The 26,905-nt window shown below is 43.6% G+C and overlaps 1 protein-coding gene across 1 annotated transcript; it reads right to left on the bottom strand.

Moving 5' to 3' along the window:
* On the bottom strand, positions 1-26,905 carry LOC137523079 (alpha-tectorin-like). The gene is made up of 10 exons (XM_068243281.1): positions 26,873-26,905; positions 18,498-18,562; positions 18,373-18,411; positions 15,911-15,952; positions 13,329-13,406; positions 12,711-12,841; positions 12,236-12,517; positions 6,754-6,891; positions 4,189-4,348; positions 1-1,252 (listed from the first exon to the last, which is right to left on the bottom strand). Exons 2-10 carry the CDS (start codon positions 18,532-18,534, stop codon positions 1,077-1,079), a joined length of 1,083 nt encoding a protein of 360 aa, XP_068099382.1. The 5' UTR covers positions 18,535-18,562; positions 26,873-26,905; the 3' UTR covers positions 1-1,076.

The raw sequence follows: 26,905 nt of genomic DNA, 5'->3' as shown, positions 1-26,905 counted from the left end.
TTTTGGGTGAAATAATTTTTATTGACTAGCGACAGAGCAATGAACAATCACAGACAGCCATTCTGAACCAGTCAAAGCCTTTAAATGTTCTGGCATAGAGAGACCTCTGTACACAGTGCTGGGGAGATGTTCTTTATGCCACACCCAGCACTGCTTCCGCACTAGCAGGCCCAGTCCACCCATGATGCCAAGTGAGGCGACTTCCTCAGCCGGCAAAAGTCTGGGGGCAGTGCTAGGCAGTAACCGGAAGTGAAGAGAGTGCCTTGCCTACCCCCGACCGTCTTACCGCCGCCTGCCTGGCCGTTCGCCTGGACGCTACTGGCTACCTATACTAGGGGGCAACTATACTGGCTTCCTATACCGGGGCAACTATACTCGCTATCTATGCTGGGGCAACTATACTGGCTACCTATACTGGAGCAACTATACTGGCTACCTATACTGGGGGCACCTATACCTGCCACCTACGGTTCTTCAAATTGACTGGTGGCTTCATTGACTAAACGAGGTCCAAGATCATTTTACTACTAACGTTTTTACTAGACATCATGCATAGGTAGACGTCATGCATCTTTTCATTATATGTTCAGAATCTTGAGCTACCCGGATCTCTTCTTATCCCTCACAATGGCTTTTAGAGATGCTAAGTAGAGAAAGTATTGGTATTGCCTGCATTGACGTCCAGAAACAGTGATCACATGATGGACCACCTCTTTCCTGCCAGCCCTGCAGCAGTCTGAGACACGCCCCTCCACCCTCACCCTTGAAAGTGCTTTAGGACTGAATATGTGCTTTGCCCCATCACATAATGTAAGATGTGATGCTGCAACTTTTGCTGCTGGACAGGTTCCTTCAGGGTTGAGTGGTCATGTGACTGCTGTTTCTGAGGCTAGCGGGCATTTTCACAGCATAGTTTTAAAGCAAACATCTTAATAGGGTTATTGCAAGGAGTAAGAGCAAATAGAAAGCAGAAGAATAATTGCAGTTGCTAAATCTAATCTATATTGCACAAGTGAGATCTGATCAAGCTAATCCCGTAAGGAGACGCAGCCGAGGTCCAGGAGAGGTTGGGGCTCTCATGTGCAGGTGTGCTGCTCCTGGGCTTTGCATATGTAGAAGGATCCGGACTCCTCGCAGATGCCAGACTTTGGACAGGCCTCACCTGCGCAAGAGACTTTACTTCCTTCACAATGGCATTTGCTGCTGCAGGAGGAGTCTGACCAAAACGTTTCACCTTCATTGGCAAACTTGGCTGCAAATTGAGGAAATACAGCATTAGAGATTTAACATGTGACAGAGAACTCAACAAAAAAAATATCCAGCCAACAACATGTAATATTTCCTCATTTGGACTGCTACAACCGAGGACAGAGTAACCCTGATGAGTGATTGACTTACCGATGGCAGAAACGGTTAATATGTAGGGCACACCACATATATTGTCCTTTCAACTAAGAGCTAGCTGTGCCAAGAAAATTCTACCGCTCCTCCAGGAATTAACATACACAGTATACCGGCCCAATTGTAGTGCAGGATAGTGAAAGAAGTTTGCTTTAGTGTGGTTGGTTTGGGCAAAAACCGCCAGTTATCACTTGCAAGTCTTCTTTCGTCTGTGTAGGGTGTCATAAGGGTGTAGGGTTTGGTCCGTGGAGCTTGGAGTCAGAGGCAAAGACAGTGAAGGGTGAGTATCAGTTAGAATTACTGTATTAGCTGGGGCTGGGCGTAGGTCAACAGTGTTAGTGTTGGAGCATATGATATAAATCAATAATAATAACAATAATAATAAATATAATTAGTGATGCTTATTCAGATTCCGTGGAGTTGTAATTTCTGCATTTCTTATCAGAACTTGGAAATCGGGTTTACCGCAACTATGTCATTTTAGCCCAATCACGGAACACCAAGCAGAGAATGCAGAATTTTTCTACGAAAATCGTATTGCCGCTATAATTTTAGCCCCGTCAGAAGACTTGGATACTACCAAGTATTAGTCTAGTGCAGGGTCGTCAAACTCAAATACAAAGTGGGCCGAAATTGTACAGTGGGACCAAGTCGCGGGTCAACCTCAATGTCTACTGGCCATCTTCCTCCCTTATAAAGTTTCCAGTGTCTAATGCCCCCTTCCCCCTTCAACCCCTATACAGTTCCTTGGTGTCTAGTGGTCCTCCCTCCCCTATATAGTTCCTTGGTGTCTAGAGGTCCCCACCCTACCCTGTACAGTTCCCTGGTGTTTAGTGGTCCTCCCTCCCCTATACAGTTCCCTGTTGTCTAGTGGTCCTCCCTCCCCTATACAGTTCCCTGTTGTCTAGTGGTCCTCCCTCCCCTATACAGTTCCCTGGTGTTTATATGAGAGCCCCCACCCTCCCCTATACAGTTCCCTGTTGTCTAGTGGTCCTCCCTCCCCTATACAGTTCCTTGGTGTCTAGAGGCCCCCCCCCCCCCTATACAGTTCCCTGTTGTCTAGTGGTCCTCCCTCCCCTATACAGTTCCCTGTTGTCTAGTGGCCCTCCCTCCCCTATACAGTTCCCTGGAGTCTAGTGGTCCTCCCTCCCCCATACAGTTCCTTGGTGTCTAAGAGGTCCCCAACCTCCCCTGTACAGTTCCCTGGTGTTTAGTGGTCCTCCCTCCCCTATACAGTTCCTTGGTGTCTAGAGCCCCCTCCCCTTATACAGTTCCCTAATGTTTAGTTATTTCCCCCATATGGCTTCACTGGTGTTCTAGAGCTTCACCTCCACTATAGCTTCCCTGGTGGCCTAGAGTGGGCCAAACATAATGTAAGGTGGGGAAACCACTTGAGGGCCAAATTTAATGGCTCGGAGGGCCAGATTTTGCCTGCGGGCCGGAGTTTGACATGTATGGTCTAGTGATTGGTCTAAAATTTCCGTGATATTTTGATTACCGCAGTCAAATTCTGCATTCTCTGATTGGTGCAATATTTCCGAGTCAACTCAGAAAGTATTTGCCAAAATCAGAGAATGCAAAAGATGACTACAAAAAAGACTCTTTGGAAATTGGAAAATCAGAAATCTGCTGAATTGTTAATCGGCATTGGCGGAAAGTGGAATTTACGCAGAACTGGAAATTGGCATTTCCAGCTATCCCTAATAGTAATAATAACAATATAAAGAGGTTTGTTTAATTGGCTAGGATTAGGACCAGTTTCAACTACTGCCGAATCTGTAGCGATTTGAGCGGGGAAGTGCTGCCTATTCCGTCAGTAGTCTTGCCATTAGGTTTACATGCCAGTACAATGTCTATGCCATACTGCAGTTTACTGAAGCATGCATCCAAATCCTTATATGCATGCATGGCACTGCTATAACGTTTGGGCTGTGGCTTCAGAACAGCATGGGTGCCGCTTTCAATTCAGAAACAGACGCAACATTCCAGTAGAAATAGAGCCTTAGGTATGAGATAGAAGTTAATGTTTAGCTTGGGGGGTTAGGGATCGGGGGAACTGTGGTGCTGCTATGTGGACAATATGGTTTCTGCCATGACCCAATCAAAAACTTGTTTTCAAAACATGCAAGCTTCAGAAAACCTCAGTCAGCAGCAGCCTCCAGCATTATAGGCAGTGGAGTTCAGTCACATGGTAATCAATGGCCATGTTAACTGAAGATTGTAGGCCTTACATTTTTAATGGTGATAAATGAATATTTTTATGCACAGTTAATTGATGTTTCAGCTAAACAGGCTGAAATGTCTTGGGAAAAAAATCCCAACCCTGATTCCATATACTGATTCCATATACCGTGGAACATTCAAAGTATTGTGAAAATTCATAGTTTTGCAAAAAAAATCTTTACAAAAATCGAGTTTTATTTCCCCTAATGTCTTCTCTCTTATGCAAGCATGCTTTTTTCATTATTGTTGAAGGTTGTGAATATTATTCTTATTTTAAAAAAATCTAATACAGAATTGACTATTATGGTTTGGTGTCATTTTATCAATGAATATACACCTATAAAGCAAGTTATGATGACGTATTCTCATTACGCCACAAGGGCCCTTTTTCTCTTCTTACTAAAAAGCACTGAATAAGTTACACAATCAAAGATATATTCATGTATTAAAGTGCCTTTGACTTGGGAGACAACAAAACAACAATAAACACAAACAAACAAAATATAAAAACAAATAAACAACCTCACATAAACAAAAGGCAATGATTTTGGAAGTCACCAATACCTTGGAAGATGCAGCCATTGAAAACCTGAAGCTCATCCACTTGGAAGACCCAGCGTCCGGGGCGGCCAACGTTGGATGTAGAAGCAATTTTCATCACCTCGTTGGTTCTGGATCCCGGAATATTGAAGTAGTGGGTGTCGTCTCCACTGTTAAATCCCGCCTAGAAAGTGAGATACAGTATGGTAGTCCACTCAGGTTCATTGCTCGACGTGTTTCATGCAAAACAGCTTCATGAGAGCTCACCAGCTCAATAACGTACAATGAGGATAAAGAAGGGCCCAGGGGTTTATAAAACTGAGTTAAAGAGAACCTAAAGTAAAAAAAAAAAATTAATTAACTCACCTGGGGCTTCCCTCAGCCCCCTGCAGACGATCGGTGCCCTCGCAGCCCCGCTCCGATGCTCCAGGACCCGCCGGCGAACACTTCCAGTTTGGCCGTCACCGGCCGACAGCCATGGGAACGCGAGTGATTCTTCGTGTTCCCAGCCTGTATATCGCCCCCTATGCTGCTATTGCTGGAAGTGTTCGCCGGCGGGTCCTGGACCATCGGAGCGGGGCTGCGAGGGCACCGATCGTCTGCAGGGTCTGAGGGAAGCCCCAGGTGAGTTCATCTCATTTTTTTTTTGTTGCCTTTAGGTTCACTTTAAAAACAACAGGAAAAACGATAAATGAGGTGGCTTACCTCAGTAAGGACATTCTCATAGGAAAAAAGAGAATTTTGTTTTATTGTGCTTAGTCACCAGAGGTGTAGCTAAGGTTTTCAGCACCCGGGGACAAAGACAGTTTTTGCGCCCCTATAGATAAAATGGGCGTGGCCACACATCAGAATGTGGTCATGAGCGGAGTCAAAAGTTATTTAGATAGCTATATGTGCCCCCTCACCCCATTCAGATAGCCAGATGTGTTCCCCTTTAGTTAGTCAGATGTGCCTCCTTGTCCCTGTTTAGATAGCTAGATATGCCCCCTTCAGATAGCCTTATTCTGCTGCTGTTAACGCTTCTGCAGAGAGAGGGAGAGAAGCAGAGGCACTTCAGGCAGCCAGCAAGCCACCTCTTATGCCTGTGGGGGTGCAATGGCCGTGCTGAGCGCCCTCACAGTGCTGCGCCCGGGGACATATGTCCCCCCTTGCCCACCCCCACACACCTGTTGTGGGTAGGGTTCAAAAACGGACCATGTTTGAAGCCATTTGAAGCGACCACCACCAGTCCCAGTCTGGGACAGCCGAGTGGAGATGGGATCATTATCTCCACCTGCTTCCTGTGGTCGGTTGCCCCCAGCAACCCACCGTTGTGAGTAGCCCTTTTATCATCATATTGTTTTCAGTGTTACTGACATACTGCACCATTTGGGCTCCCGATTTTTGCTTTGTCTCTTCTTTCCAGGGTGTCTCGACACCCCATCCACTGCAGGTAAATAACGTATAAGGTAAGTACACACTGTGTGTGTTGTGGTGCAATATAACGTAAGTAACGCATTGCAATGGTCCCACAATGGAATCAACCATATTGGTGCATTGGGCGCACAATAAGTTGGGTTTAATTGTAATATTGAGAGTCAAATTGTGCAATACTGGACAATGCACACATTATGACTGGTGAGAGGTTCAATTCGTAACAACATGTGCATTCCCAAAAGATGCTTATTTTGAAATCCATTGCTATGGGCATGATTCAGTGTTAACTTAGCCTAAAGTTCTAGTTTAGTCTCTTGTTTTTAGCACATATAAATTATAATTTCACTAGTATAATAAATGCAAAAGTTCGGATGTTTGTTACTCGATCACACAACAATGGCTGAACGGATTTGAATGAAATTTGGCACACACGTAGTACATTACCTGCAATAAAGTATAGGATACTTCTTATCCCTGTAACCAAAAAGTGGGCGGAGACAAATACAAATTTTACTGGGAAAATGTAAACTGCAGCCATTCTTACACTGATAATGGTAGGGTTCTCAAACTTTGCACAGTTGGTCACTGGGTGACTGGGATTAATATTCAGAAAAGTGGGTGGAGCCTATAAAAGCCAATCAAAATTCACCTATTGATTTTCAAGGGGAATATTTACATTGCTGCCATTCTTGTACTGTTAATGGCACAGGCCTCAAACCTGCTACAATCGGTCATTGGTTGACTGGGGTTCAAATTTAGAAAAGGGGGTGGAGCCAAAAACAGCCAATCACATTGGTTTCATTTCAATGCAAATTATTGATGCCAAAGACCGCAAAGCTCACAAACTTGGTCATTGAGTAATTGTGTGTTATGGTTAAAAAAAAGTGGGGGCAGCCAACACCAGCCAAATACATACCCGGGCAATCAGCTAGTATATTATAAGTTGCAATGCACATAACTATTTTCTTTTTTGATTACCTAAGTGGCTAGGCTTGTAGTGCTTAATTCCTGTACTAATTAGTGCTTTATTCCTATGCCAGACTGTAATTCTACATTACATTATATAATATTTAACATTTTGATAATAAATTAAAGTATTGAACAATAATACAAATATGTTATACAACCTGTCATACACTTCCTATAACTGTATACTGTGGTAATAAGTTATACCTGAGCTGGGATGCCACCAATACCAGTCTGAGGGTCTCCTTCGCTGGCAGTTCCAGTGGTCCACTGAATGTCTCCATAGTTAAAGATGGCAAAATACCGGTTTCCATCGGTAGTAAGGATGGCCTGGAATGTGTTAGTCTAAAGTACGAGAGAAAAAATATATATTAATAGCTGATTTTTCTTTCTTTTTTTTTATTAATAGCCAATATTGTTTTTTTTTTCTACAAGTCCTTTGAAGAAAAACTACAATAAAATATACAAAATATACAGCAAAGCCACAGCAGTAACACATTTTAAAGACCTTTAAAAATGGACTCCACTAAGTAGAGGTGAGCGTAATGACTTAATTACGATTTCGCGAAATTTCGCGTTATTAGTGTAAGTACGATTATGGCCGTAAGTACATAATCGTAATGAAGAAGGATTTAGCGAAATTCCGCGTAAGCGTAATTTTTGCGTAGCTTTCGCATTACAGTGGGTATCGCGAAATTACGTTTGCCTTGCATGCAACCGTTTGTAAGCGTAGTTACATAACGTAATTTCGCGATAGTTCATATTACTGTAAGCGTTGATTTTCGCGTAGTTTTCGCGTTACAGTGGGTATCGCGAAATTACGTTTGCCTTGCATGCAACCGTTTGTAAGCGTGGTTACATAACGTAATTTCGCGATAGTTCATATTACTGTAAGCGTTGATTTTTGCGTAGTTTTCGCGTTACAGTGGGTATCGCGAAATTACGTTTGCCTTGCATGCAAACGTTTGTAACCGTAGTTACGTAACGTAATTTCGCGATAGTTCATATTACTCTCATTGATCACAGTGTAATTATTGCGAAAAAGCTTGCTCTGTGAGTAGAAACATTCTTGTCAATACACCCTTGAACTGCGCATGCTTAGTTTTTACATTATTTAACGCGAAAAAGCGTTCATATGCGAAAATTTGTTAGCGTTCGTCTGACTACCGCTGATTCGCTTCTGATTGGCTAACGCGAACAAAAACAACAGGAAGTTGAGCAATCTCATAGGGGAAGAGGCTGCCTGCATGTGCTACAGCACCAGCGAGGACAGGAGACTGACAGAAGTGCCGAGAAGTGACTGTCACTGACTGAGAGATGCCTCCCAGAATCCCTCCAGGCAAAATGCATTTCTTTTTATAGCTAACAAGTAATTACGAAATTCGCGAAATTACGAAGAAATGCGAAATTACGTTATGGTTTAACGTGAAATTACGGTATAGTTGTACGTGAAATTACGCGTTGGAAATTACGCTTACGGTATTATCAATTACAATTTTAATGGCAATTACGCTACCATAATTTCGGGCCGTAATAGCAAATTTCGCATGCGTAATTATAGTAACACGAAAATGTTACTTCTTTAAAAGTTATCAACTGTACAAGTTCTCAGCCAACTCATCTGTTGTTGCTTAGAGCCCTGTTTTCTTTCTTTTAGGGTACGTTTCCACTTGTGTGGCGCGATTTGCTCGCGGAAAACGCGTCAACAAATCCGCATACGGTTGCGGATTCGTTGACGTTTTCATGCGGATTTTCACGCGGAATCATTAGCGATTTTAACAACGCGATTTTAACCATGTCAATGCCGGCGAGCATTGACATGGGTTTTTTAACAAAATCGCTCGCGGAAACGCCGGGAAAACCGCAAGACTCAAGTGCTTGCGGTTTTCCTATTTAGTTACATGACCGACGATTCGCGTGCCGGTGTGCGGCGTGCGAATTCTGACGGCTCTGCTGTGCAGATTTTTTCTGCAGAGTGAGCCGCACAGAATTCCTGACAAGTGGAAACGGCGCCATCCACTAGTATTGTTTGAGCGAATCTGCATGCAGGAAACACATGCAGATTCGCTCTAGTGGAAACGAGCCCTTAAAGAGAATCTGTACTCTAATATTCTAAGGGCCCGTTCAGATCAGAAATGCGGATGGCTATGCGTGCGGAACGCGTGCGGACCGCAACGCGTACGAACGCATGGCCATCCGCGTTTGTGTGCGTTGCGTGGCTGATCCCATCACTGAAAAGTGAATGGGACAGCCACGCGTTTTTGCAAAATCTGCGTGCAGCATGCGTTCCCGGACCGCACAGGTCCGGAACGCATGCAGTGTGAACATCAGACATTGCACTCTATGCAATGTCTGATGTCGTGCGTTTTGGCCACCTGCACGCGTTTCCAAAACGCGGCTTGAAACGCGTGCAGTGTGATACAATAAAAAGAATACCATTCTATTCCTTATGTTCCCCTGGGCCCCTCTGTGCTGTTTCTGTCACTCTCTGCTGCAATCCTGGCTTGTAATTAACAGTTTTAGGCAGTGTTTACAAACAAATGACTGGCTTCTTCTAACCAGAGTATCATAGGCTGAGAACAGCTTACTGTGTGATTCATGCAGAGCTTGGAGGGGGTGTGTAAAGCTTCTGCCAATGACAAGCAGTGCTGCACATTCCACACATTCCAGCCTAAGCCCGACAGAGCCAACAGAGGAAAGGAGATAAGATTTATTACAGAGACAGTGCAACTAGAAAAGGTTGCAGTAAGACAGGCCACATCAGAACAGGTATAGGAACTTATAGAATAGAAAAAATAAGGCTCAAAATTTTGTTACAGAGTCTCTTTAAGGCTTATTTACCCGAGGAAATGGCTTCAGGCCATGAAACGCATTGTTTTTGTCCTTATCAACCAACTGTCTAAACTCTTAACCATTTGTCATCATTGAAGGTAAGCCTACATTTACCTTCCTTTTAAGCATCTTTTTTTTTAAAAGTTTTTTTAGACATTTGTTGGGCGCCTACAGTTACTAGCTGCAACTCACCTGTTTGAATGAGGCAGGACCATAACAAATAATAGTCTACTAATTAACTATTAAGCTGGCCATACACTGGCCCGATTTGCGGCCGTTTCAACAGCAGATTCGATCACTGGGATCGAATCTGCTGCTAATCGTTCGCGCTAAACGCACTCGCCGATCCGATTTCCTCCCGAAATTGGATTGGTCTGTCGATCGCGCCGTGCGGAAAAATACCGGCGATCGCCCACGGGTAGGGAGCGCGTCGCTAGCGGCGGCCGACCCGATCAGGTATACATTACCTGACGCTGGCTCCCGGGCATCTTCTCTGCGCTGCACCACTCTGTTCCTGCTTCCATCCCAGCGTACATTAACTTCCTGTGTCACTGCAGTGACCAGGAAGTTCAAATAGAGGGCGCTCTAATTGAACTCCCTGGTCACGGTGTGACACAGTGTACGCTGGGATGCGGTGCGGGGTGCAGCGCGGAGAAGAGGACCCGGAGCCAGCTTCAGGTAATATATACGGGGGGGGGGGGGGGGAGACAGGCGGCAGGAGCAGCTCAACAGATTGTGATCGGTTTCAGGCTGAAATCGATTCACAACCTGTTTGCAGTAAAGGCTTCGATCAGATAGGGATCTGTCAGCTGGTCGATCTAATGGCAAATCGACCAGTGTATGGCTACCTTTAACATTTAATCTAGCTTTAACAATGCTATTAAACTGTTGTATGTAAATTACAAATATTGCATGATACAATCCCCCCCATGGCAAAGCTGAATTAAGGCCAAATGGGGCCCTAAGCAAAGTAACCGATTTGGGCCCCCCTCCCTCACCACCCACACAAGGCGAAGATCAAATTACAATCTGTGTTTAGACAAAAATGAGGGGGATTAGGCTAATCTCTGTAAATACATACAGGGTGCATTTCTCCATGTTTTCCTTGTGTCCCGTGCAAGAGTTTAGTTCCGTTGCTGCATGCCTTTTTGTATGTGTTGTGCACCCAGGACATAGAAAGCAGATGATAACACACAGCAACTGATGATGAACAACTGACCACTATCGCGAAAAAAGTAGGCACTTAAAATCTGACAGAACCGGTTTTGGGCCAGTCCAACTCCTCATGGGGGATTCCCAGGGTTTTATTTGTTTTCAACAGCATTTCATGAATGGCAGTTTAATTGCCAAAAGAGTAAGATACCAGCCGGCCTCCCTATTCACTGGCACACTATTATGTCAGTTAGACTTTGCAACTGCTGTTCAGGAAATGCTGTTGAAAACAAAGAAAACCCTAAGAATCCCCCATGAGGAGATGGAGTGGCCCAAAACCTATCGGTTCTGTCAGATTTAAGATGCATCAGTTGGTGTCAGCTACCGCTGTAAATCCACTCTAAGAGAACTGGGCACCATAGCAGTCTTTAAAGAGGAACTCCAGTGAAAATAATGTACCGGTAATAAAAAAAGTGCTTCATTTTTAGAATAATTATGTATAAATGATTTAGTCAGTGTTTGCCCATTGTAAAATCTTTTAAATCCCTGATTTACTTTCTGACATTTATTACATGGTGACATATTTACTGTTGGCAGGTGATGTAGCTGCTGCATGGTTTTTTGGCAGTTGGAAACAGATGTAAACCGCTATTTCCCACAATGCAACAGGGTTCACAGACAGGTAACTGCCAAGAGTACCACGGTCCTCAGAGTTTCTTGTGGAAGGGGTTTCACCACAATATCAGCCATACAGCGCCCCCTGATGGTCTGTTTGTGAAAAGGAATAGATTTCTCATGTAAAAGGGGGTATCAGCTACTGATTGGGATAAAGTTCAATTCTTGGTCGGAGTTTTTCTTTAACCACCCTGGCGTTCTGATTAAATCGCCAGGGTGGCTGCGGGAGGGTTTTTTTTAAATTAAAAAAAAACTATTCCATGCAGCCAACTGAAAGTTGGCTGCATGAAAGCCCACTACAGGGCGCTCCGGAGGCGTTCTTCCGATCGCCTCCGGCGGCCAGAAGTAACACGGAAGGCCGCAATAAGCGGCCTTCCGTGTTTCGCTTACCTCGTCGCCATGGCGACGAGCGGAGTGACGTCATGGACGTCAGCCGACGTCCTGACGTCAGCCGCCTCCGATCCAGCCCTTAGCGCTGGCCGGAACTGTTTGTTCCGGCTACGCTGGGCTCGGGCGGCTGGGGGGACCCTCTTTCGCCGCTGCACGCGGCGGATCGCCGCGCTGCAGCGGCGATCAGGCAGCACACGCGGCTGGCAAAGTGCCGGCTGCGTGTGCTGCTTTTTATTTCATTGAAATCGGCCCAGCAGGGCCTGAGCGGCAGCCTCTGGCGGTGTTGGACGAGCTGAGCTCGTCCAGACCGCTCAGCAGGTTAAAACTCTTGGTGCCTTATCCAATTCACTTTTTCTCCTAAGTTTTCTCCTAGGTGATATTTTACATTTTATCAACGAAATACCTTTTACGCCATCGGCAAGCAAGAAAACACGCAGAATAATTTTGACAGTACCTTTTCACTTTCATGTTGGTACTTTTTCAATTGCAAAGTGCTGAAAAGTTATTTTAAGCAGAAGATGAAAATAATCTCCTAGAAGAAAACTTTTGAGAAAAAGTGAATTGGATCAGCCTTTGGTAGCTTTTTCCTAACAAATGAATCCACATACTGGTCCTTTGTCAAGATTCAGGTCGTACTTACCTTTGGGTTAGCTGCTCCAAAGAAGACTACTCTGTGCCAGGTGGCAATGAAGGCCCAGGTGGCGGTGAAACCCAACTGTGGGAGGTGTATGGCCATGTCACGGGTTATCCTCCTCAGAATGGCAAAGTTTGTGGTCTGCTGGTAGAAAACATCTCCTCCGAGTTCGATGTCTACATCTGCCCAGAAAGGAGTGATGAATGCCCGTCCATCTTTCAGTGGGAAGGGATCAGGTGTGTACTGGGATACGGCAGTGCCGAAGGAGAGGACACCATTGTTGTTCACCTGAATGGAGGAATGTCAAGAAAACCTCATGTGAGTCTGATTAAGAAGAAAAATTAACCCCAGCTGCTTGTGCCCCCATGAAAGCTACAAAATGGAGGCCCTAACTCACGAGTCCTACTAATATCAAGCTGTGAACTCGCTTTTAATATAGATGATCGGCTAAACTGTAGATGGAGAGATAAAGGACACTTACGTAGAGGCAACTGTGAGTTTTTCCGAAGAATTTGAATTCTTGGAAAAGGTGAATTGCCCCTGAGGTGCCGTCATCTTCTCTTGGGGTCGTTTCATCACCCTGATCTGTTCCATATGGGTAAAGAAGGTCGTCTAAAGAAGGTCGACAAAATGAATCAGTCAATATAATCCAACAGTTTCGCCGCAATATTATGTGAACTCAACCGAGTTGGCTGTTTTTGTTTATAAATCCTACAGTTTAAATGCATGTGCCCCAAGTGGTTGCAAGAACTTTTTCTAGACTTTGTTGAAATACTTGAACAGAATACAAAATAGAATAAAAATGTTTAAAAGAGGGAAGTTGTGGTGGACTTACTTCCGTCGCAGACAAACAGACATAAATCCGTTATTTTTGTATCCGAATATAACATTTATTAGATAATCCACTTTGCAACGCGTTTCGCAGGTACAGTTCTGCTTCATCAGGCAAATTACGGAGAAAAACTAGTGTAGGTCTGGTATATAGCCAAGCACCTCTGAGCGGATCGCGGTTTGAGAGCTGACTTCCATACACATGTCTCATTATCGGTTGAGGTGGTCTTAATAAATCTATGTAGTAGTAAGGTACACTTGCACCTACTCTCATCATCAGATGGAATCTGTTGGTTCTGTTGGTCTTCTTGGTACTGTTGGTCCTCTTGCTCCTCTTGGTACGGCTCTATAATAAAATCAAAAAGATTCATTTAAAGGACCACTGAAGTGAGAGGAATATGGAGGCTGCCATATTTGTTGCCTTTTCTAACAATACTGGTTGCCTGGCTGTCCTGCTGATCTTTGAGGCATCAGTAGTGTCTGAATCACATACCTGAAACAAGCATGCAGCGAATTCAATCACATTTCAAACATCTGATCTGCATGCTTGTTAAGGGTCTTGTTAAGATTATTAGAGGCAGAGGATTAGCAGGACAGCCAGGCAATGTGCATTGCTTAAAAGTAAATAATTATGGCAGACTCTATATCCTCCAGCCTCCATAAAGATTAAAAAACTGTGCCTTAATTAGTACTTTTTGAAAGTTACTCTACTAATGTTAACTTTAAGCACACCTGAAGTGAGATCACTAGATAGTAGAGTAACTTCTGAAAAGTCCAAATTAAGGGACAGTTTCATAATCTTCTTCACAGAACTGACTTCTTGACTGATTATGTATGAAAAGTTTCTTTAAATGTTGTATTTTTTTTTTTGCTTATTTAAAATCACCAAGTCAGAGCTCCTCGTCTTCTCCTCAGCACCCTCCTTCTGCCTGTTCACCCCCCCCCCCCGATTAAGTCCCCCTCATCATTGTGACACTACTCCTCCCTGCTGGACAATTACAACTAGGGCAGGCTACCAAACAGCATTCATCAGCTGGTCCCAGAGTCTCCACCCACACTCCTGTATTCTACTGTGGGCAGAGATCCCCAATCCTCCCTTCCAGCACCATTGGTTATTCTTCTGCATCATGTGACGCATTATCTGCTGGTCACAGACTCTCCACCCACTCTCCTGTGATCTGACGTGGGCAGAGATCCTCAGTCCTCCCTCCGGGCGCCATTGGTTATTCTGCATCCCGTGACACATCATCAGCTGGACCCAGACTCTCCACCCACTCTCCTGTGATCTGACGTGGGCAGAGATCCCCAGTCCTCCCTCCCGGCCCCATTGGTTATTTTGCATCACGTGACACATCATCAGCTGGACCCAGACTCTCCACCCACTCTCCTGTGATCTGACGTGGGCAGAGATCCCCAGTCCTCCCTCCCAGCACCATTGGTTATTCTGCATTACGTGACGCTTTATCAGCTGGACCCAGACTCTCCACCCACCCTCCTGTGTTCTGACGTGGGCAGAGTTCCCCAGTCCTCCCTCCCAGCACCATTGGTTATTCTGCATCACGTGACACATCATCAGCTGGACCCAGACTCTCCTCCCACTCTCCTCTGTTCTGACGTGGGCAGAGATCCCCAGTCCTCCCTCCCAGCACCATTGGTTATTCTGCATCATGTGACACATCATCAGCTGGACCCAGACTCTCCACCGACTCCCCTGTGATCTGACGTGCACAGAGATCCCCAGTCCTCCCTCCCGGCGCCATTGGTTATACTGCATCACGTGATACATCATCAGCTGGACCCAGACCCTCCACCCACTCCCCTGTGATCTGACGTGGGCAGAGATCCTCAGTCATTGGTTATTCTGCATTACGTAATAATAATAATAATAATAATTACGTGGCACAGTGAAAGTGTAATGCAATCTGCTGAAATGTGCTTCACGGCCAACTACATTACACAACACAGTCTTCAGTCTTTCCCTCTATTTTAACTCCCACTTATGGCAGCTATTCTCGGTCATTAAAAGGGTGCCTATGGGGACGTCCAAACTACCACGGCAGGTATTTAGTGGCAGATTGGTGGGGATTGTGTGTGTGTGATCAGTTAGATTTAGGTATTGGTAAGGGAGGGTTCATGTGGGAGTAGGTTAGGTTAGGTTTTAGTAAAATACTGGTAAAAATTACGGAATTAATTTTCTTTTACAGATATTCCAGTAGCCAGGGCCAGATTTACCATAAGGCACTGTGGGCACATGCCTACAGGCAACTAACGAAGGAAAGGCAGCTCACTCTCCTTCCTCCTTCTATTTGTAGAGTCCTGAGCAGAGTGTAAATGAGAGGTTACTCACCCAGCTCTCAGCATTCCACTGACGAGATCTCCCATCAGTCGGGGGCACCTCTAGCTACTTAATACTGAGGGTACCTCTGACTACCTAATGCTAAGGGACACCTGTAGCTACCTATGATAGGCAAGGGAAGTAAGGGAGAGGTGACAGCTGGGACAGCCAGCATATTAGTGGTGCGGTACGGCGGGGGTTTGTAGGTTCATGGAGGGCGGGGTCTAGGGTGCCAGGACATCTGGGCCTACAGGCTTCTGTATCCAGGCCAGCCACTAGAAGCTTTCTCTGACGATCAAATTACCGCGGCACCCTTTTTGAATCATTCAATGTACTGAATGTACACAGATCAAAATCCTTCTTTACAGCTAATGATAAATTTGCCCCTGAAAATTTGTTTCAGCACCATTTCCCCATTTACCAGCAAGACTGACAAATGTAGACCGAAGCAGACGTTCAGCTCAATGAGTTGATTGTTAATTTACAGCCACCTGGTATAAATAGTGAACACTTACGCTGATAGTCCTGGGGAAACTGCTGGAAGCCTGGGAAGGGTGCTACAAGAGAAGGCAAAATAAATGAAATCACCATGACAGCAACCCTGTGAAAGTTAGCAGTAACTGACAGCGATGCTATGGCTACATGGTTTATAGAATACAACATCAACATTCATAATAATCATGATATATAAAGAGGCTTTTGTATCATGAAGACATTAAAGGGAATCTGTCTGTGTCTAGCTATTTATGGAGTGCAAGTGAAGCTTGCTTCACTAAACTGCTCCTGTTGGCCAACGGTCACCAATAGCAGAGCCTGGACAAGGTCCTCCGGCACCCAAGGTTGAGACACCAAAGTGCACCCCTCCATCCCTCCCACCCCAGCCGTCACACACTGATTGCTATTACACTAAGAGGTTCCCCAGGGCCCCAACGTCTTAATCTCTAGTTATCTGGCTTGCAGTCACTGCCATGTATCCCCTTTTCCTATTTCTCCCTGCCTCAAACACAATATGGAAATGATAGCTGAGTGAGTTGTGCGCCCCCTCCTACACTGCGCCCTGAGGCTGGAGCCTCTCTCGCCTCTGCCTCGGCCTGGCCCTGACGAATAGTGATGAGCACAAGTCTGAGAAGGGAAATACACCTCACCCCTCTGCAGAAGCTGCAGAAATCCGATCTATGCTGTGCTCACGTGTGTTTACAAAGCAAGCTAGATATAATGCTAGGGACACATGATGCAATTTTCGGACAAATTTACTGTCAGATCGATTATTTCCAACATGTCCAATCTGATTTCCGATCAATTTTCGATCGATTTTTCATAGAAGTAAATGGAAATGCAATCGAAAATCAATTGGAAATTGGATCGGACATGTTGGAAATAATAGATCTGACAGTAAATCTGTCCGAAAATTGCATCGTGTGTACCTAGCAGTTTCTAGGAGAAAACAAAAAGAGTAAGGGAGGACATTACATCAGGATTGGCTTCAGTCAGAGGCAGTAAAGATGGAAAATGCCTGGAACAGTTTTCTCTTTATTTATTATATAAAATTCACTGAAATTAAAATGTGGACACAGTACAATACATATGCTATGTAAGAAGAACAAGTACTTATAAATGGGTTTGTTTTCCTGGGATAGTATAGCTGTCCATGCTGCTTTGAGGAATAGTAGGAACAGGTCCAAACATTTTTTTTTCTCAAAAAGACCTTGTAGTTTTTGAGAAAATCGGTTTTAAAATTCAAAGGAAAAAATGCAGCAGTGACTGGAAGCCAGATAACTAGATATTAAGGTATTGGGCGCCTCTTAATCTAATAGCAATCAGTGTGTGACGGCTGGGGTGGGAGGGATGGGGAGGGGCCTCTTAGTGTAATAGCAATCAGTGTGTGACAGCTGGGGTGGGAGGGATGGAGGAGAGCACTTTGGTGACCCAGCTTTGGGTGCTGGAAGACCTTGTCCCGGCTCTGATTGTCACACCCCTAGGGGCACAGGGGCTCAGTTTAGAGTTCACTACATAAACAGTTTGAGACCGTTTCACTTTACCTGCATACAAGACAGAAGGACTATGAAACTATCACCATAGTTATATAAGGGGATATAAAAAGAAAAACTCAGGGCATATACAGTACCTGACTGTTTCACACACATTTTTCCACATGTGATTCCATATTAGAACTTACAATGAATGTAAATCAATGGGATTGTTCACATCTGATGTCACTTTTAGGTAGGGACAAGCTTGCAGAGGTGAATGTGGGTCTCAGCGGCCAGAGGCGGTAACAAGGGTGAGTTTTTGGGCCAATGCCCTTAGAGTTCCTCTTTAAAGCGGGAATGTCACTATTAAATCAAATTTCAACAGCAACTGGTCTGAGTGTATTAAGTGATAAAGATGCTAATCCTGCATTCAAAACTTCTTCTGCTGCTATGGTTTGGAGTTATCACATACTTTAGGAGAACTGGCCCTTTAGTAGTCAGTGCCAAACAGTTGCATGCTGGGGGTTCTTTTTATCTATAATATATTCCTCCTCTTCCATGTATTTCTTTGCCTAGCTGCTTATCTGAAACATGATCCTCTGCTCACTTGTGTTTACATGCAAGGCTGAGGTGACTCAGCAATTGGAGGAGAAAAGAAAAAAAAAAGTAAAGGGCAGAAATGACATCAGGATTTAGCCTAAACTGTGGGCAAAAGACATGGTTCCCACCAGGAACAGAATTCTCTTAATTTACTATATAACATTCACTGAAATCAAAACACGGACAGTACAATACATGTGTTATGTAAGTAGATCAAGTATTTACTTATATATATGTGTTTTTTCCCAGGCATAGTATGGCTGATCCTACTGCTTGAAGTATTGGAATGGAAACATATAACACAAATCTACATTCACTACGCACACCTCTCAGTTGCTTTTCCTGTAATGATGTGATAATAAATGACGGCTCTACACACACAAACACAAAATACTGTTATTTCTTACGTGATCTGGCAAATCCTTGACCAAATACCGAGATAAAAACTGAAAAGGAAAACAAAAAGTTAAAATTCCTTAGGGCTTTGCAGAGGATACATTTTCTGATATGGTAGACACAGTGCAGGGCTTACCAGCTAGCAGCAAAGGGGTCGCTCGCAGCATCTTCATGTTTAGGGGGGGTCTGTGCTGTGGAACGCTGAGAGACATGTAAAGTAGAACTGAAGTCAGATATAAGATGTGGCCCATTATAGAGCAAACAATGTTTAAAGTGAAAACGAGATGAAAATAAATTTATGAGGTAAACAATTGTATTTATCCTCCTACTTCTAAAAATGCCTTTTTTTAAGATATCCCGTGGTTTTATTTTATATTTAAACATTTACAAAGTAGATTGAATGTTTTGTTATCTCTGATGAATGGCAGTCTATTAAGTGTCCCAGAGTTAAAATACATGAACTATTGATCTATTTCTATCTCTCCCCTGCCCTCAGCAGTTTTGTTCAGCCTGGAAAACTTTTATGGCTGCAATTTGCTTATCAGTGATGATTACTATATTCCTGACAAGGTACCGACAAGACAGAAGCTGTCACTTCCAGGCCTAGAAATTGACTCTTTCAGGCAACAAGATAAAACAAGTACCACAGCCTGGTTATTAATATGTTTTGTACTGTACATACACATGTTTATCTCATCATATAATATGTTGCCTTGGGTACACTTAACCACTTCACCACTAAGGGGTTTTACCCCTTGAGCACCAGAGCAATTTTCACCTTTCAGCGCTCCTTCCATTCATTCATTTATAACTTTAGTATTACTTATCACAATGAAATGAACTATATCTTGTTCTTTTCGCCACCAATTAAGCTTTTTTTAAGTGGGACATTATGCCAAGAATTATTTTATTCTAAATGTGTTTTAATGGGAAAATAGGAAAAAATGCGGGAAAAAATTTATTATTTTTCAGTTTTCAGACTTTATAGTTCTTAAATAATGCATGCTACTGTAATTAAAACCCATGAAATGTATTTGCCCATTTGTCCCGGTTATAAAACCATTTTAATTATGTCCCCATCACAATGTTTGGCGCCAATATTTTATTTGGAAATAAAGGTGCATTTTTTTCAGTTTTGTGTCCATCCCTAATTACAAGCCCGCAGTTTATAAAGTAACAGTGTTATACCCTCTTGACATAAATATTTAAAAAGTTCAGTCCCTAAGGTAACTATTTATGTATTTTTTTTATTGTAATTTTTTTTTTATTACAAAAATAAATAAATTGGGAAGTGTGGGTGGTAATGAGTTAATTTTTAGTGTATAACTTATGTATTTGTATATAAAAAATGCTTTAGGGTGTAGCTTTACTTTTTGTTTATGCGTCCTGCAAGCATCCGGAAGGACGCATGCAGGAAGTGTTAAGAGGCTGAGAAACTTTTTTTTTTTCACAATGATCTGATCATTGCGGGGGCTTGGATCAACGAACGGGAACGGTTTTTCCCGTTCATTGATTTCCGGGCGAGCGGGCGGTGGCGTGCTCGAGCGCGGGGGAGCGCGGATGAGCGAGTGGGAGCACGGACAGCGGCGGGAGTGGCATCAGGTGCAGATTTCTCCGTCCCTTGGTGGTAACAGGGTGGAAAAAGGGACGGAGAAATCCGCACCGCTGGGGGTAAACTGGTTAAAATACTAACTTTTAAAAAAACAATGGTAATTAGATGCTGCACATTGTCCAAAGATTCTACTTGGCACCTTTTTACCTGGAAGTTGTTTTGTCGCTATACAAGCAACTTTTTCAGTTGAAGCCCCACTTTAAGTGGGCAGGGGGAAAGGTTAGATACTTACCTCAACAGTTGGAACCCTCTGAAAAGTCCAGAAGCTTTCTGGATCCTCAAGGAGGTCACTGTTCCACTGCAGGGTTCCTCTTCATCTTCTGGCCACACTCTTTGCCATGGATGAGGCCATCTGCACTGGGCACATGCAAGTAGGGTCCTTGCATACCCAGTAGATTGAAGGCCCTTTCACACTATGGAGTTGTGGTAAGTTGTGTTAAGCAATTTTGCCGCAAGAGGCTGCTACGTAAATGAAAGTCTATTTAGACTTCCATACTTAGTGCGAAGCGATGCGGTGCAACAGAACAGAAGTACTCTAATTGCCGCAATCCTGGCAAAACTTCTTAACACTCAATTTGCTAGCACAGCTTCCACTTTTCCAGCTCAGTAGAAAGTTGCATATTAGGAACATTTTCTGCTTATCCCTATTGGCTTGATCATGTTATAAATAGACATGGTCAGTCAGATGCTAATCATTTTGAATTGCATGTAAATTTAAAGTGAAGAGATAAATAATTGCATCTATCCTCCTACTTCTAAAATGACTTTTTTAGATATCCCCCAGTTTTATGTTATGTTTAAAAACTTAAAATAGCAGATATGCGCCTTATCTCTGAGTGCTAAAATATATGAACTACTAGCTGGTGGCTGGGCATTGCCCGAGTATGTATTTGGCTGGTGTTGGCTCCACCCACTTTTCCTAACCCTAACACACATTTACTCAATTACTTAATGACCAAGTTTGTGAGCTTTGCGGTCTTTGGCATCAATAATTTGCATTGAAATAAAATAAATCTGATTGGCTGTGGCTCCACCCCTTTTCTGAATTCGAACCCCATTTACCCAATGGCCAACTGTACCAGGTACAGGTGATTAACAGTGCAAGAGGCTCGTGCCATTAACAGTGCAAGAATGGCATCAATTAAATATTCCCCTTAAAGATCAATAGGTGGATTTTGATTGGCTTTTGTAGGCATCAATAAATTGCATTGAAATGAAATAAATCTTATTGGCTGTTTGTGGCTCCACCTCATTTTCTGAATTTGAAACCCAGGCACCCAATGACCAACTGTACCAGGTTTGAGGCTTGTACTATTAACAGTGCATGAATGGAAGCAATTACATATTACCATTGAAAATCAATAGGTGAATTGTGATGTGCTTTTTCGGCTCCACCCACTTTTCTGAATATTAATCACAGTCACCCAGTGTCCAACTGTGCAAAGTTTGAGAACCCTGCCATTAACAGTGTAAGAATGACTGCAGTTTATATTTTCCCAAATAAATTTGTATTTTTCTCCGCCCACTGATGTCCTGACATTGCTCGGGTATGTATTTGGCTGGTGTTGGCTCTGCCAACTTTTTCTAACCCTAACACACAATTACTCAATGACCAAGTCTGTGAGCTTTGCAGTCTTTGGCATCAATAATTTATACTGAAATGAAACAAATCAGATTGGCTTTCTGTGGCTCTGCCCCTCTCCAGAATTTGGACCCCAGTCACCCAATGACCAACTGTACATATTCCCCTTGAAAATCAATAGGTGAATTTTGATTGGCTTTGGTAGGCTCCACCCACTTTTCTGAATATTAATCCCAGTCACCCAGTGACCAATTGTGCAAAGTTTGAGAACCCTACCATTAACAGTTTAAGAATGGCTGCAGTTTACATTGTCTCAGTGAAATTTGTATTTGTCTCCGCCTCTCACTGATAACCCAGCGTTGCCCGATTATGTATTTAGCTGGTGTTGGCTGCGCCCTCTTTTCCTAACCCTAACACACAATTACTCAATTACTCAATGACCAAGTTTGTTAGCTTTGCAATGTTTGGCATCAATAACTTGCATTAGAAAGAAACAAATCAGATTGGCTGTTTGTGGCTCCACCCCCTTTTATCAATTTAATGACCAACTGTACCAGGTTTGAGGCTTGTGCCATTAACAGTGCAAGAATGGCAGCAATGAAATATTCCCCTTGAAAATCAATAGGTTAATTTTGATTGGCTTTTATAGACTCCACCCACTTTTCTGAATATTAATCCCAGTCACCCAGTAACCAGCTGTGCAAAGTTTGAGAACCCTACCATTAACAGTGTAAGAATGGCTGCTGTTTATATTTTCCCAGTAAAATTTGTATTTGTCTCCGCCCACTCATGACCCCACATTGCCCAATTATGTATTTGGCTGGTGTTGGCTGTGCCCACATTCCTATCCCTAATACACAATTAGTAAATTACTCAATTACCAAGTTTGTGAGCTTTGCAGTGTTTGGCATCAATAATTAGCATTGGAATGAAACAAATCTGATTGGCTGTTTGTGGCTCCACCCACCTTTCTCAATTTGAACCCCAGTCACCCAATGATCAACTGTACCAGGTTTGAGGCTTGTGCCATTAACAGTACAAGAATGGCAGCAATGTAAACATTCCCCTTGGAAATCAATAGGTGAATTTTGATTGGCTTTTGTAGGCTCCACCCACTTTTCTGAATATTAATCTTAGTCCCCCAGTGACCAATTGTGCAAAGTTTGAGAACCCTGCCATTAACAGTGTAAGAATGGCTGCTGTTTACATTTTCCCAGTGAAATTTGTAATTGTCTCTCCCCGGTACATATCCTCACTAATCTCCAGATACAAACCCAATCGCAATCTCAGATCGGCACATGATCTTCTGTGTTCTGTTGTCCTCCTCTAGAATCAACTCCTCACATTCACGTTTACAAGACTTTGCACGCGCTTCTCCCCTCCTCTGGAATGCCCTCCCACAACACATCCGTCACTCGCCAACCTTTGTTACCTTTAAACGCTCTACCTTAGGCCACTTCCCTTTGTACTAAGACCAAATTGCACTCCTACTAGGTATCCTAAAACACAAAGCCTCTATATATTTGCTGCATACTACCCCTCCTCCTGTCCCCCCCCCCATTCCCTTTAGATTGTAAGCTCACAAGGGCAGGGCTCTCTCCCCCTTTTGTGTCTTGGTAACCATTATAAATTTTATTCATCATGTTAATTTTATCACTGTCATTACCAATTCGATAATTTGTATTTTGTCACTAATTATGTATCTTGTATATTGGTGTACAACATTGTCTGTATTATGTACCCCATGTTTGTTTCTTACTTTGTACAGCGCCACGGAATATGTTGGCGCTTTATAAATCAATAATATTAATAATAATAATAATAATTGTCTCCGCCCCCTTTTTGGTTATGGGAATAAAAAGTATCCTATACTTTATTCCAGGTAATGTACTATGTGTGTGCCAAATTTCATTCAAATCCGTTCAGCCATTGTTGCGTGATCGAGTAACAAACATCCAAACATCCAAAATTTATAATATTAATAGGATTGACCTTTTTATCTATCCCCTGCCCTCAGACACTCAGTTCTCTGCCAGGAAAGCTAGGATGATTAGCGTCCGCTTACCGCTAATCGCCGAAGCGCTAACGCTTTATAAACTATATGGCAGTGATCTCACTGCCGCGATTGCCGCCGATCATGGGCATTTCATGATTTGCGGCAATTGTAAAACGCGTTGCATACACTATTTTTGGGCGATTCGGGAGTGATCTGATATAGCATGCTATAGGAGCAATAATCGCGGTTGCTCCAGGAACATGCATTTGTCCAATGCTTTTCCACGTTAATCGCGGGAAAATCACCTGAGGTACCATTTTGCGCTTTTTATGTATAAATGGGCCTTAATTCTTTATCAGTGAAGGAGGCTATAGTCCGACTGGGTCCTGACTGTAGAAAAACTGTCAGTTGACTGCTGCGCGTAATGAGGGCGTTTTGTATTTGACATATGACAAAGAGATGTGCATCATATATTGCACGTGGGTTGCATTGGAGACAGTGCTTACTGGATGACTTCTTATAGCGTGCATTATAGGATTTAAAGGGGCCCAAAGATTAAGTGGATACCAGTATAAATCTTAATAGGTGCACCCCTTGCTTGATGTCCTATGATTTAGGTACAGCTATAATTACGAGAGTTTTAAATAATTTTAATATTCTGTGAGTGCAATTTGATCTTTTGCTGAAATGTTTAACCACTTACAATAAGTCTATCTGGACGGATGTATCCGTCCAGATAGACTGTACCGCTGCTGCTGCTTGAGGCGCGCGCTCCCGCCCCCTGCAGTTAACCCCCAGATCAATGAATGGGAAAATAGTTCCCATTCACCGATCTAAGTCCCCCACAGAAAAACCGACGGCTTCTTATCAGAGGCCTCGGTCTTTCTGCAAAAAAAAAGTTTCCCATCCTCTTTCTAGTTCCTGGAAGCGAGATTATTCGCTTCCAGGACTTTTTGACTGTGGCCATCTTGTGGCCAAGTAAACTACACCCACATGTGTTTTTTATTAAATAATTGCATAATATTACATTTAAATTAGCTATTTACCTTCCACACCAAAAAATACCCAAATCATTTTTTTAAATAATAAAAAAAAAAATTACAATTAAAAAAAATATATAAATAGTTACCTAAGGGTCTGAACTTTTTAAATATCCATGTCAAGAGAGTATATTATTATATATTTTTTTTAATTATAAGCTTGTAAATAGTGATGGACGCAAATTGAAAAAATGCACCTTTCCTTCCAAATAAAATATCGACGCAATACATTGTGATAGGGACATAATTTATACAGTGTAATAACCGGGACATATGGGCAAATAAAATACATGAGTTTTAATTACGGTTGCATGTATTAATTTCAAACTATAATGGGCAAAAACTGAGAAATAATAAATGTTTTCAATTTCTATCTTAAGCTTCCTGTTAAAATGGATTTAGAAAAAAATAATTCTTAGCAAAATGTACAACCCAAAGAATGCCTAAATGGGGGCGGAAAAAACAAGATATAGATCATTTCAGTGGGATAAGTAGTGATAAAGCTATTGGCGAATGAATGGGAGGTGAAAGTTGCTCGGATGCATAAAGTGAACAACAGTTTAGGCTGAAGTGGTTAATACATTTTGATAATTGTTGGATATATCTCAGGATCCCTATACTTTTTGATATAGTGGCCTCAATTCACTAAGCTTATCTCATGTCTTTAATAACGTTTCTAGAGTTATGTAGTATTCAGGAAACATTTTATCTCAGGCAAACCTAAAGTTAACTCTTTTGTCTTTAAGTTAACGCTTCAATCCTTAAAATAACTCCAGAATTCTAAAGTTAAAGACAGGCTGTTAATTAGCTGCGTGTGAAAATAACTACAGAGGAGGTAACTTAACTACAGAAGAGGTAACTTAACCTGCTGGGCGGTCTGGACGAGCTCAGCTCGTCCAGTACCGCCGGAGCCTGCCGCTCAGGCCCAGCTGGGCCGATTTGGCTCAAATAAAAAGCAGCACACGCAGCCGGCACTTTGCCAGCCGCGTGTGCTGCCTGATCGCCGCCGCTCTGCGGCGATCCGCCGCGAGCAGCGGCGAAAGAGGGCCCCCCTAGCCGCCTGAGCCCAGCGTAGCCGGAACAAAAAGTTCCGGCCAGCGCTAAGGGCTGGATCGGAGGCGGCTGACGTCAGGACGTCGGCTGACGTCGATGACGTCACTCCGCTCGTCGCTATGGCGACGATGTAAGCAAAACAAGGAAGGCCGCTCATTGCGGCCTTCCTTGTTTATTCTGGGCGCCGGAGGCGATCGGAAGATCACCTCCGGAGCGCCCTCTAGTGGGCTTTCATGCAGCCAACTTTCAGTTGGCTGCATGAAATAGTTTTTTTTTTATTAAAAAAAAACCCTCCCGCAGCCTGCCTGGCGATCTTAATAGAACGCCAGGCAGGTTAAAGAGAGTCTGAAGCGAGAATAGATCTCGCTTCAGACCTCATATATAGCAGGGGCACGTGTGCCCCTGCTAAAACGCGGCTATCCCGCGGCTTAACGGGGATCCCTGTCCCCCCAAACCCCCTCCGTAATGCGGGGGAGCGCTTCCTGGTTGGGGCAGGGCTAACCGCCGCAGCCCTGCCCCACGTGCGTCTGTCAGCGCGTATCTCCGCCTCTCCCCCGCCCCTCTCAGTCTTCCTTCACTGAGAGGGGCGGGGGAGAGGCGGCGATGTGCGTCTGATAGACGCGCTGGGAGGCAGGGCTGCAGCCGTTAGCCCTTGCCTCCAGGAAGAGACAACCAGCGACCATTTTCTGACCAAGGTTTGCGGGGGGTGGGTTGGGGGTGAAGGGACCCCCGTTTAGCCGCGGGATAGCGGCGTTTTAGCAGGGGCACACGTGCCCCTGCTATATATGAGAGCTGAAGCGAGATTTAGTCTCGCTTCAGTGTCTCTTTAAGTACAGAGGAGGTAACTTAAGGAATGAAGAGATAAGATAACTCTCTCATTGTGTGGAGGTAAGTTTTCTCCCTTATTATCTCCAGCATGATCTTAGTGAATTGAGGCCAATGGCATTTAATTAGATTTTTGTTCTAATTATTTGTGTGCTATGCTCTGTCATCTCATCATGTCACATGTCACTTAAGCTTCCATTTAGTGTAAATAGTATGAAGCATGCAATTGTTCCAATTAAATACACCTCCTGACCATCTGGATTGGTTCAATATCGAGCTGCATACCATTGGCATCACATTTACACGCAAGGCCCAATTAATAGCTCCTCTATTAAGAAAGCCCCCCAGTCCTTCTCTCCTATCCGCGATCCGCACTATAATACGATGGATTGTGCTGTCTTACCTGTGCTGTAGTCAGATCTGCCACGGATATCAC

This window comes from Hyperolius riggenbachi, chromosome 6 (assembly GCF_040937935.1).
Source record: "Hyperolius riggenbachi isolate aHypRig1 chromosome 6, aHypRig1.pri, whole genome shotgun sequence".
Lineage (NCBI taxonomy): Eukaryota > Metazoa > Chordata > Amphibia > Anura > Hyperoliidae > Hyperolius > Hyperolius riggenbachi.
This window is presented reverse-complemented; position numbering and strand designations above follow the sequence as displayed.

Bases quoted from the DNA above. Each gene is read 5' to 3' on its own strand.
- LOC137523079 (XM_068243281.1), bottom strand. From the start codon at position 18,534: ATGAAGATGCTGCGAGCGACCCCTTTGCTGCTAGCTG. The intron at 12,842-13,328 runs GTAGGTGCAAGT...GACCTTCTTTAG, and splicing joins GATTCCATCTGATGATGAGA to ACGACCTTCTTTACCCATAT. The intron at 4,349-6,753 runs GTATAACTTATT...CTCACTTTCTAG, and splicing joins TTGGTGGCATCCCAGCTCAG to GCGGGATTTAACAGTGGAGA.